Source organism: Chelonoidis abingdonii, chromosome 2 (assembly GCF_003597395.2).
Source record: "Chelonoidis abingdonii isolate Lonesome George chromosome 2, CheloAbing_2.0, whole genome shotgun sequence".
Lineage (NCBI taxonomy): Eukaryota > Metazoa > Chordata > Testudines > Testudinidae > Chelonoidis > Chelonoidis abingdonii.
In genome coordinates, this window is record NC_133770.1 from 156,701,976 (window position 1) to 156,714,589 (window position 12,614).

General features: G+C 41.2%; 1 protein-coding gene across 1 annotated transcript in view; it reads left to right on the forward strand.

The window, feature by feature from the left end:
* Nucleotides 1-12,374: 12,374 nt before the first annotated feature.
* SLC23A2 (solute carrier family 23 member 2) overlaps nt 12,375-12,614 on the forward strand; it is a 76,997-nt gene continuing 76,757 nt past the window's right edge. Inside the window, exon 1 of the mRNA XM_032786749.2 lies at nt 12,375-12,560. Within this exon, the coding sequence (XP_032642640.1) occupies nt 12,456-12,560 (105 nt within the window). The 5' untranslated portion in view covers nt 12,375-12,455. The remainder of the gene's footprint in view (nt 12,561-12,614) is intronic.

The window sequence follows — 12,614 nt, forward strand, 5'->3', positions numbered from 1 at the left end:
CTGTCTAGGGCAAATAGGAGCCCATCAATCCGCTTGGCCACGATATTCGTGGACAGGGATTTCCATTTAACGATGTCTCATTATGGATAGACACAAGCCAAGAAGCACCCGAGTAGACACTGAATGGACTAAACGTACAATGTTCTGCCTTTGTTCATTTTTTGCCCTTATGTTTATAATAAATTTCTAATTTATATAACCCTCTTGCTGATTTTTAAAATGTGTTACGTAAAACGACGGACAGGAAATATTATCATGAAAGAACCATAAACACATGAAAAGACGCTACGGCATCTCACAATCATTAATGAATTAAAACTAACCTCGACTAGTCTCAGACACAATATACCATAAACGTATATAGTGGAAACTTAAATATCCTTACAAACAGTAGGCCAATCGAGTTTATTTAATTGTCATTGATTTGAAATTTCAGCACAGTCAAAATACATAGCTAAATACCACATTTTTCTATCGTGCCGAAGCAGAACAGACTTTTCTCAAAAAATTGATAGACCCGTGTTATCTGTCCTTTCCTAGTGGTTCCTAAACCTTTTTGGCTGTAGGATTTTGTTGACTGGCTGCTGATATTTAAAAGTGGAATTTTCTCAGGGAGAATATCCACATGACTCCAAATATCTTTTTCTTCTTGAGTGATAACAGCTCAATCTTAGACCTCATCATTTTGTATTGCATGTCCTCTGTGTCAATAGTGGTACCAGGACGTCTTGGCATGGCATATGATACACTACCTTATAGGTGGCTGTATGCTACACGCGTGTAAATTCAATAAAGTCGAAATGGCCTGCAGAACTAAAAATTGAGACTGTTTAATAGACGCACCAGATCCAGTGTGAATCTCAACTGGAATCATAGACGATTATTGTTCTGGCAAAAAGACCTCCAGCGCGGATTATCTAATCCACCCCCTGCCTCAAAGCACAGGACCAATTCCCATAAATCATGCCCGGCCAGAGCTTTGTCAAGCCCCTGACCTTAAAAACCTCTAAGGACAAGAGTTCCACACCTCCTAGTTTTTCATCAGTCGCTTCCCTCCTGGGTTTGAAAAAAGTTTTTCCTAATAGCCAACCCTAAACCTCCTCAGTGCAACTTGAGACCATTACTCCTTGTCTGTCATCAGGTACCACTGAGAACAGTCTAGATCCATCCTCTTTGGAACCCCTCTTCAGGTAGTTGAAAGCAGCTATCATATCCCCCCTCATTCTTCTCTTCTGCAGACTAAACAATCCGAGTTCCCTCAGCCTCTCCTCATAAGTCATGTGCTCCAGCTCCCTCATCATTTTTGTTGCCCTCCGCTGGACTCTTTCCAATTTTTCCATATCCATCTTGTAGTGTGGGGCCCAGAACTGGACACAGTACTCCAGATGAGGCCTCACCAATGTCAAATAGAGGGGAATGGTTATGTCCCTCAATCTGCTGGCAGTGTCCCTACTTAGACAGCCTAATATGCCGTTAGCCTTCTTGGCAACAAGGGCAACTGCTGACTCCTACCCAGCTTCTCGTCCACTGTAATCCTCAGGTCCTTTTCTGCAGAACTGCTGCTTACACAGTTGGCCCCCAGTCTGTAGCAGTGCATGGAATTCTTCCATCCTAAGTGCCGGACTCTGCACTTGTCCTTGTTGAACCTCATCGGATTACTTTTGGCCCAGTCCTCCAATTTGTCTACATCACTCTGGACCCTATCCCTACTCTCCAGCCTATCTACCTTTCCCCACAGCTTAGTGTCATCCGTGAACTTGCTGAGGGTGCAATCCATCCCATCATCCAGATGATTAATAAAGCTGTTGAACAAAACCGGCCCCAGGACAGACAGGGGCATACCGCTTGATACTGGCTGCCAACTGGACATTGAACTGTTGATGGCTACCTATTGAGTCTGACGATCTAGCCAGCTTTCTATCCACCTTATAGTCTATCCAATTCATACTTCTTTAACTTGCTGGCAAGAGTATTGTGGGAGACGGTATCAAAAGCTTTGCTAAAGTCAAGGCATATCACATCCCCATATCCACAGAGTCAGTTATCTCATCATAGAAGGCAATCAGGTTGGTCAGGCATGACTTGCTCTTGGTGAATCCCTGTTGACTGTTCTTGATCACTTTCCTCTAAGTGCTTCAAAAGGGATTCCTTGAGGACCTTCTCCATGATTTTTCTGGGAACAGAGGTGAGACTGATTAGTCTGTAGTTCACCAGGTTCTCCTTCTTCCCATTTTTTTAAAGATGGGCACTATATTTATTTTCCCAATTGTCCGGGACCTCCTCCAATCACCAAGAGTTTTCAAAGTCTATAGCTCTGGAATCACATCAGCCAACTCCATCAGCACTGTTGAATGCATTGCATCCGGCCCTATGGACTTGTGTATATCCTGTTTTTCTAAATAGTCCTTAACCTGGTCTTTCACCTCTGAGGACTGCTCACCTCTTCCCTCTACTGTGATGTCCAGTGTAGCAGTCTGGGAGCTAACCTTGTCTGCGAAGACGGAGGCAAGAAAAGCATTGAGTGAGTACTTCAGCTTTTTCCACATCCTCTGTCACTAGGTTGCCTCCCCCATTCAGTAAGGGTCCCACACTTTTCCTGACCACCACCTTGTTGCTAACATGTTTGTAGAAACCGTTTGTTATCCTTCACATCCCTTGCTAGCTGCAACTCCAGTTGTGCCTTGGCCTTTCTGATTACACCTCTGTCATAAATAGATAGCTAAGGGTTAATGTTTCTTTTACCTGTAAAGGGTTAACAAAGGGAACCAAACACCTGACCAGAGGACCAATCAGGAAACTGGATTTTTCAAAGTCAGGGAGGGAATTTTGGACGTATTAGGTCTTTTGTTTGTCGTCTCAGACTATGAGGACGGTTTGCTTATCTAATCGTCTTATCTTGTGTTTCCAACTTTGAAGTACAGGTAGAAAAACAATATAGGCTTTTATGTGTTTGTGGTGTAATTAACTGTGTGTGATACTTGCTGGAATGTTTCAAATTGGATATATTTTTTGAATCAGACTGTTTATTCGTATTTCTATAAGCAATGCCTGTGTGTTGTCATTGATGCAGATTATATTTAGTAGGTCTTTTCTTCTCTTTTTTTAATATAAAGTTTTCTTTGTAAGACTTGTTTGAGTTTTTTCTCTCTGGGTAGGTTAAGGAATAAGGGGGAGGGAATTCTCTTTGTGTTAGATTTACGGAGGGTAAGCTCTGCTAGCAGCACACAGGGAGTTGGTGGGAGGAAGAGATAAGATCATCGTGTTTTGTATTGTGGGTTTGTCTTTTGTGGAATAAAGGCGGGTTCCTTGTATTGGGGTTTGTCCGCTTTGTGGAATAAAAGGAAGACCATGCTTTCTTGCGTACTGTGGGATTATAACGAGATTGCATCCGTACTAATCAGGTTAGCCCAAGAGAGAAAGTCTGGGGGGAAGACCAGTCGGGAGGCAAAACCCCTGGAATTTTTGGGATGGTTAGGTCAGCGAGAATCAAAGCTAAGCTGGTAAGTAAGCTAAGAAGGTTCATGCTAAAGCACCCAGATGTTGGACGCTAAAAGGTCCAGATATTGGGGGAAGAGCTTATGATACGCCCTGCACTGCTTCATGCTCAACAATGTTTTTTATACTTCTCCCTAGTCATCTGTCCAAGTTTCCACTTTTTGTAAGCTTCCTGTTTGTGTTGACTCTCACCAAAGATTTCACTGTTAAGCTGAGCTGGTTGCCAGCCATTTTTGCTGTTCTTTCTGCACATCAGGATAGTTTGTTCCTGCACCCTCAATAAGGCTTCTTTAAAATACAGTCAGCTCTCCTGGACTCCTTTCCCCCTCATATTAGCCTTCCAGGGGATCCTGCCCATCAGTTCCCTGAGGGAGTCAGACTGCTTTTCTGAAGTCCAAGGTCTGTATTCTGTTGCTCTCCTTTATTCCTTCCTGGTGATATTCTGAACAAAAAGAGCTCTCAGCCGTGCTTGTAGCTGCTTCCATTGCTTCACCCTGGCTTTGTCTACACTACCACTCTCCCACTGACAAAGCTATCGCCACCTGCTGGGGATGATTTAATTATGCTGGCAGGAGACCTCTCCCCCACTGGCATAGAGCGGCTATACAGGAGAGCTTAGTGGTGCAGCTGCAGTGGTACAGCTGTGCCACTGTAAGATCCGTAGTATAGACAGAGTCATTGACTCCACAGAAATTTTTAGCTTCAGAGGGATGGGATGCTCCTGGAATCTTAATTCTTTAGATTATTTTGTAGGACAGTTGAAATACTGCAACCACTAGAAAATATTAGGTTCTCTTTTGAAGACTTGTTTTAAAGCAACAGCATCTCAGGACCCAAGTAAGAAACTAACTCAGTATCCGGAGGTCACCTAAATGTTCTTTGAATCTACTATTTAAAAGCCCAAATTTTTGGTTAGTTTTTTAGGGTACTTGCCAAGCTTTTTATCCACTTCTCTGTACAGTCCCAACATTTCTATTGGGCAGAGACAACTGTTTCATAAACGATTTTTAGAAATGGTACTTAAAAGTATTGCATCGGGGATTTGAAACATAATTGCCTTGTAAGCATCTGAATGCTGTTGTTTGTTGAGCTCTAAGCCTTTTTTTAGGGGTATTGCAAACCTTTGTTATGGTTCCCTTTTAGACACTGTCATGGAAAACTGTTGTTGTAAAGGACTTGTGTACAATAAAAGGAAAACAAATTGTAAGCCTTCTTTTATCCGAAGGAGGCTCCAGTTTGTGATACTCTGCAAAATCTGTTCTCCTAGACTGAAAAAGAAAACTATTTAAAAAATAAAATAAGTACAGTGGTTAAGGACCTGATCCTGCAAGCATGGATACTCACACCATGCAGAGCAAGGCTGTTGCACCTTCATGTGGGCTCAGGGTTCTGCCCACCTGGAACAGTTTGCAGAATAGGGACTTAAATTGTTAATTTACTTGTTTAGAAAGCTCCTATCTAAGCACCAATTTTAAGATTAATTACTTTGGCTCACAGGATTTGCCCATCAGAGTTAAGGGGAATTGGTTTCTTGCAGGATTGGTCCCCTAATCAGTATTTTAGTTATATATATTAATTTCAGTATATATTAGGCTTTATTAACCTTGCAGTTACATCAGCTAGTCAGGTGTTGGGGAGCTACCATATAATTATTGTGATACTTGTCAGCATAACTGCAAGGATAATCTTTCAAGTAGAAGTTAGGTTTCTTTGAGCACTGTAGCAGTGATTTGTTTTTTCAGTGTTTCGTAACTTGGTCATGAACTTTTATGTTGGGATTAAATTTTTACCCTCCGGCAGAGAAGTATTTCATTTTAAAAACAAGAATGTTGCAGGCTAGACTAGGCTGTTAGATAATGCAACTTGATTATTTATGAAAGTGCCTAGAGGCCTCAATCACATGTGACAGCCCCATCTTGATAGTCACTCTACCAAGAAAACGAAAGAGTTGCTGCCCCGAAACAGTTTATAATCTAAATAGACAAAACTAGTTTTTTGCTTCTTAATACATGAACATAAACTGCAGTTTTGTTTAATTAGGAAAACCTAATGTTCATTCTGCATAGTTAGAAATATGTCCATTTTATGGACTTGATACAATTGTGCCCAGAGTCTGTTTTCTGTGGGACTTGAAATATTAATTATTATGACAGTGTTCATCAGACTGTAAAAGAGCAGTTGTGTTGTGTTCATGTGTAGTAAGACAACTATACAAAAGGTGACTCACATTTAATCAGCTGAAGATCCACCAGGATCTTGATATCATGGAAATATCTCTTGAAAAATCTGTACTGCAGACTACAGAAAATTAAACCCCGAAATTTGTCATTAATGACTTGAGAGTTGACCAAAGCCAGGAACAATCAGGATAAAGCTGCCATTCCATAATTAATTGGGAATGGCCTTGCTTTTGTGTTTCATTGGTTATCTGGCAAGTGAGAGCTATACCCAGTAATTGAACTTGGCTAATTAGAGCCTCAACAACATTCCATAATTGTTTGTTTGTTTCAATAGTTAAGAATGTTGAAAACCAGTCTTGTTTCTCTAATCAGGTCAATTCAGTGTTTGTTAAAGGCAGAATTTCTTCTACAACTTCCAGGGACCCTTTGCATCTCTCCACTATTTTGTGTGGCATGAGTCTCCCTTCATATTCTCTGGCAGGCATAGTCTTGAGTCCTCCCCTTCTTCTCACCTCTTTAAATGTAAATGTCTGCTGGCAGCCAGATTGCATGGGATCCTGTTCTTAATGCAGTCTCCTTCCTCGCTCCTAATACGCTGTCACCAAGGATCTGCTGCAGAACAATGTAGACTACTTAGCTTAGGTGCAGTTCTTTTCTAGATCATAACAAAGTAAATCCAGTGATTTGCGTACAGGCCTAAACTTTTTATGGTTCTCTGCCTGGTACAGCAGGAATTGAGAGCTGTCTTTAATTGCAGTCTGTGGTGCACTCTTCACTGAAACAGTGCTGCAGTATTGCTAAAATTGTATTTTGGCATGCTAAAGAAGGATGACCTGAAATATTAATCTTTTCCACTTTCCAGTCAGTTAGGCTGACCAGATGACACAGGTGAAATATTGGGAAGGAGGAAGGGGGGAGAAAAAAAAAAGCTGCCGGAGGGGGAGTGCCCGCCCCACCCCACCCCCGCTCATTTTTTCTCCACCTTCCCCCATAGGGGAAGGTACCCAGCTGGTGCAGTCCTACCCACTCAGCAGCATTTCAGGCAGGCGGCAGCTCTGCCCTGCAGCTCAGGGAACCCCAGGATTAGTAAGTGAGCGGTTGGGGCGTGCTCAGCCTGCAGCCGCTGTGACCCCACCGAGTTCCCTGTACAAGAATGGCCTGTAGCGCCAACCCGCCCCTGCGCTGCGGCCCCGGGGAGTTCAGGGCAGGGCACAGGGCACATGCAACAGCTGGGCAAAGGGGCTGGGGGACATGGGAGCCCTCGAACAATGGGGGCCGCCAGCCGCCGCAGGGTAAGGGGCCGGTGGGCGGCAGCTCTGCCACTCAGGCGCGGGGTCTGGGCTTGACACTAGTAGCCCAAGCCTGAGGGGGGAAGAGGTGGGGCCAGGGCGGGGATTTGGAGAGGGATCCAATGAGGGAAGGAGGGGGCGTGAGCCCCTCCGGGATCTGCCTCTGCACCGGAGCGGAGGCCAAAATTGCTTGTTTGTCGAGTGTATCGGTCGGGACGCAGGATAATCAAGCAAATATTGGGACAGTCCCATTAAAATTGGGACGTCTGGTCACCCTACAGTAAGTTTCAAAACTGTATTTTGTATCTTATCAGTATATGTACCTGAATGGTAAGAGTCAGTTTGCCAGTCCATAACTCTATCTCAAGCCCATACAGAAATGGACTGTTTTCTGACTTAGAACCTGAGGTTAGCGATCCCTAAGTCATAGGGTCCTTAAATATAGTATGTCTTGATTTTCTGAGGTGCTGAGCAGTCTCAACTGCCATTGAAGCTAATGAAAGTTTCAGAGACTTGGCACCTTTGAAAATCAGACAGCTGTTACATAGATGTTCTGGGCTTAGTTTACATTGCAGCAGAGCTATGTGTTGCTTGTGGAGGAGGGCAGTTAGTTGTGTACATCAACATTAGGGCTAAATTTGAGAACAAAAAAGTCATAAATTTCTTTAGCCTGTAATTAAGATGATTCACTCCTCTCTGAATGTCATTTTACAGGATTCTAGGCTCCTTAGCATGAAATTGGTGGAACTCACTTAGCTCTTGAGGTTTCTTTGACTCTGAAGGGCAGCCGATGTTGAGTTTAGGCTCCCACGCCACCTCCTTTCTCAGGGCATGTGTCACATCCTAGAAGATCTTTGGAGCTGTGCAGCTGCAGCCTACATTTCCCTTCTTTTTCCCTCCCCACACCTCAGGAACAAAACAGGGAAGTGCCTTAGGGCTAGTCGACACTAGAAGTGCTACAGGTGTGGATTATGCACATCGCTGAGTGATATAAATTATACCGAAGTAAGTGGAAGTGTAGACAAGCCCTTAGTGTCCCACTCTAAGGCTGGGAACCCTAAGGGTTACCACAGTCGTTGTGCTGTAGTAGTTCACTCTTCCTCTTCACTCGTAGGTGTCGCATGGGACATTCAATTTGTCCTTTGAGTCCTCTCTTGCTCCATCCAGACAAACTAAGTGTTAAATCATAGTCAAAAAGGAAAACTCCTAGAGGACAAGAGTGTGTACTTGATATGAAGTGGAATCCACCTATTTCTTAGAGCTTGTCTACACTGGCACTTTACAGAGCTGCAACTTTCTTGCTCCCGAGTGTGGAAAAACACCGCTTGAGCGCTGCAAGTTTTCAGTGCTGTAACGTGGCAGTGTAGACAGTGCACCGGCGTTGGTAGCTATTGCACTCATGGAGGTGGTTTTTTTACAGCACTGAGAGAGCTCTCTCCCAGCGCTGGTGCCGCATCTAAACAGCCACAATAAAGCCCTGCCGCGGCTGCACTTTAAAGTTGCTAGCAAAGACATGCCCTTCGAGAAGCTAGATACTACTTGTTCACGACATCAGAAATGTAAATTAGCAGGGACCTAGACCTGAGTCAGCCTCTGTCAAGTTTTACTTATGGGGAGTCATCAGGACAAACAACATTAAAAGATAGTAATTTTCCATGTCTTCTTGCCATGATCCTTCTGGGTAGTTTGTTCGGTCACCCAGCAAAATTGTAAAACTTTTCAAGTCCCAGAAAGATATGTATCTGACCCCCTCACTTTATTTTCTTGTAAATTTTGCTGTCAGAATTTAATAATTACATAAATACTATGAAGCTTCTTCATGTGTAAAAGTTCTGGAAAAATTTCATCAGCTTAATGTCTTCAGATTTTTACTGTGGAGATAGAGGCTTGTCAAACAAGAATTTTAGGCTTGAAGTCAGCATTTCAGCGATGAAATGAATTTAGGATTTCAAAATCCTACAGGCTTGGAAGTGTTCTGAATGTTCAAAAAAAGCAGCTTAAACAAACCTGTGGGCCTGGGGTTCCTAGCTAGGCATCTGCCAAATGGATTAATGTTTAAGTATTGTTATGGAAAAGAAGTCAACAGATCAAAAATGCCCAAGCATTTACAATATATCCTGAATGCAGTGCAGTCTTGTTTTCAGAATAAACTGCTAATTTTTGTGATTTTCTGTTGCTGCCAAGCCCTTGGTAGATTTCACAAGTTGAAAGCTACCAACAGCTTATTTATTGAGAGGTGGCATCTTAAGTTTTCAATAGATCTAAAGAAAGACATTATCATTGCTGCAAGCAGCTCACAGTCGAGAGGACAGAGATTATTTTTTTAATACAGTATCTATGCTTTAATTAACACTGTACTCAAAAGGTGATGGTCCTTTTCACCTCTCCATGTCTTTCCTAAAAGAAATTCTAATATTGTGATATATGTTGGAGAAATGAATGTAAATACGTTTTTATTTATTCTTTGTTCTCTGGTTCATAAGGCAGTTCTTTATCAGTCAAGTGGAAAGAAGCAAGGATGACAATTTTGCTGTGTTAGTTCTGGTTAATGGTTCAAACCATGAGTCATAGTGTTCCTAAAGAATGTGGTAAATGGAGTTTTTCCTCTTTTTTAATATGAAATAAATCACAATGGAAGAGGGAATTAAATAGATTCCAAGTTACTTCACTTTATATGGGGTTTGCTGTCCATTCCTCCCCCTATATACACAATCTTTTATACTTTTTATTGGTGGATATCTATGCATTTTCAAGATCTTTTGTCCATTTCAAGTAAACTCTTTGAGCCTCTAAGGGATAAACTGTTTGTTTTTGTAATTCCGTGGATAAAAAAAAAAAAATCCATAACTACACAATGTCTCTTTTTCTCGTCTTCTATTTTTGTGCCATCCAGACACCTTGAACATCTCCAGTAGGTGTTGCACTAACATTGACCACATTATTTTTGGAGTTGTCAACAGTGATAAAGGTATATAATTAGAAGCAAACCAGTTACTTTCCATCTCTGGCAGGTCATATTTTTCAAGTGGAAATGTGAGCATCTGGTAGGGATTGAAAGGTTTTGTTTACAAAAGGATGTTCCAAACGCTGAGCACTTGGACTGGCTCTCATTTTTTGTTTTTTGTTTTTTAATTTAAAGGTCCAACTGCAAGAACGATTTGCCAGTATCCTCTTAACGTATACTTTAAAATTACTGACTCTTATTAGTTAGGCCTTTGAGTTAAGAATACTTCTTTTGAGGCCATTTCACTTTTCTAGTAGGAGTGCTTCACTTGCATATCAATGCTCAAATAGCACTTTTTAATATGTGTTTGGTTTTTGGCTGTCTAAATTTTAAATTATTTTTAAAACTGAATTGTTCATCAACCAGAGTAACCAGAATCAACAAGCAAATGGAGAATTCTTAAATTGGAACAAGTTTTTAAAAGGTGAGGTAATTGTGTGATGATTCCAAACATAGCCCAAACTTTGCCATCTACAGAACAGGTCACACATCAAGTGTCATTATTACTGCAGTTGCATCAGACATTAAACTCCTGACATTTTGCTAGACAACCTTTAGGAAAGAGAATAAAGGTTCATTACTTTGTTGGCATTTATGATGTGGCTGTACTGAGATTTGTTTCTCATGACTTCTTTTTGCATGTTCATTCACTGCCTTTTCACCTCAGGGATTTAGATGAAAATGTCACTGACTTTAGAGCACATGCCAGTGTACTATGGGTTTTTCTTCTGTTTTAATTTTGTGGCTACTTTCACAGAAATATCCCCCTGATTGTCTTGTATTTATTTATTTATTTTTACTGGGGAGTATTTTTCTCCTTCCTCTTTCCTGACCTTGTGATCTGTCATATTCTTTGTGGTTTAGTCTTTTTTTTCATCTTGCTTATAACTGATTTTTGTTTATAGGTGTCTGATGATAGAATATCACCAAATACAGTCAATGGTGTCAGAACAGGGCTCATCTGGCCTGGGATCTTAGCGATGATGTTCTGCATTGCCAGCTGGGGAACTGGGGTTGAATATTCAGGCTGTGTTTTCACTCTCGGGGATGTCAAGTTTTGGATTGTTGAAGAGCTGGGATGTTTATCTGAGTAGGGAACATAGGGGAAGTACATTGCAGTGGTCGGTTTGGCAAATTAAAAGGAGACAAATTAATTATGAAAGATTTTTCTTTTAATGTCCCCATCCCAAAGAGACTAAGAGAACAATGTTATGTAAAATTCATATTAAGTTCTGTCGAGGTCCTAAAACAATCATTTTTGCATCCTCGAACAACTGTGTTCTCCAAGAAACTTTTGAACTAAGTTTCTATAACCAGCAATAGGCTCCAATATCATCCTCAATCTTAGATTAAATGAAGTTTCTGTAGCGGAGGAATGTGCCTCATGTTGTGATGTTTCAGATTACTGTGCCAAGCTAAATGTGAGTTTTTTCTATTTTGAAATGGCAGCGTGGAGTTACCTTGACAGATCAGGTTTACCCATATATAGGTCCACAGGATTTACTTTTTGAAGACGTGTAACCGCCAGGAATGCATAATAGGTAATTGCGTCACCATACTTCCACATCCTAAAGAATGGGATTTTTATGTTTTTTACAAATGGTCCTAATCCATCTAAATTAGTGAAGTTAAAAAAAAAAAAAAAATACAAGTCTCCAGTACTCTGAAGGTGGTGAGAATAACTTTTTCAAGATATGAGGCACATCCCTCCCTCTCTGGAAACGACTGTTCAGCGTGAGAGAATAATCAAAGAAACCCATCCCAATGGAAACCTCTCTTGCTCAAACACTCAAAATAAAGTAGATAGGTATTATAGTAAATTGTAAAATCATATGCAGATGCGTGTATAGGTAGGCTAGTGTAACGTGTAAAACATTGTTCACATTGGGTTTTCATATAGTAATAGTGTACAGAATGCTGCAAATGGTGTTTGTAAATTAATGATTCTCCAGATTTTGGGGAAAGGGGTGAGCAAACCAGTAAATGGCCTTGATTTGTATCCTAAATTGGGAGAAATTAAAAATCTGTTTTTTTTTTTTTTTGGCAGAGCATGTGGATGAGAGCCTAAACTTTTAGCAGGCAATGTGTTAGAGAGCTAAAGTTGGGGTTGCTTTCCTTCAGGGTTTTATGGGAAACCTGGATCATTGTAATGTTCCATATGGGATGTTAGATAAAGTGGTATTGCACTCGCAATGGTTGTGGCTGTTACTGAATTTTATAAAACGACTCCTTTTATTTTTGGTTTCATAAAGTATTACAAATATGCTTCGTCATTGTGAAAAAAATATGTAATTAGTTTCACTTCATTTTCTAGGTGCCATCGAAGCTAACGGTACTTCCAGGACCTAATGGTTGAACTTGACTACTAGGTGCCGTTCTTACTTCTGGGGGTGTTGCTGTCTGTAAACTGCACTGTTCCTCTCCACCTTCCCATCTCATAAAATTCAATTCAGCTACTGTGTGACAGTCCTCAGCATTCTGGAAACCATGGGGATTGGCAAGAACACTGCTTCTAAATCGGTGGAGACTGGAAGCTCAACAGAGGGCAAATATGAAGATGAATCTAAGCATCCTGCCTTCTTCACTCTACCTGTAAGTAAAATATTCAAGAATGTTCTTTCTTAAATAATATGTAAAAGGTTTTTG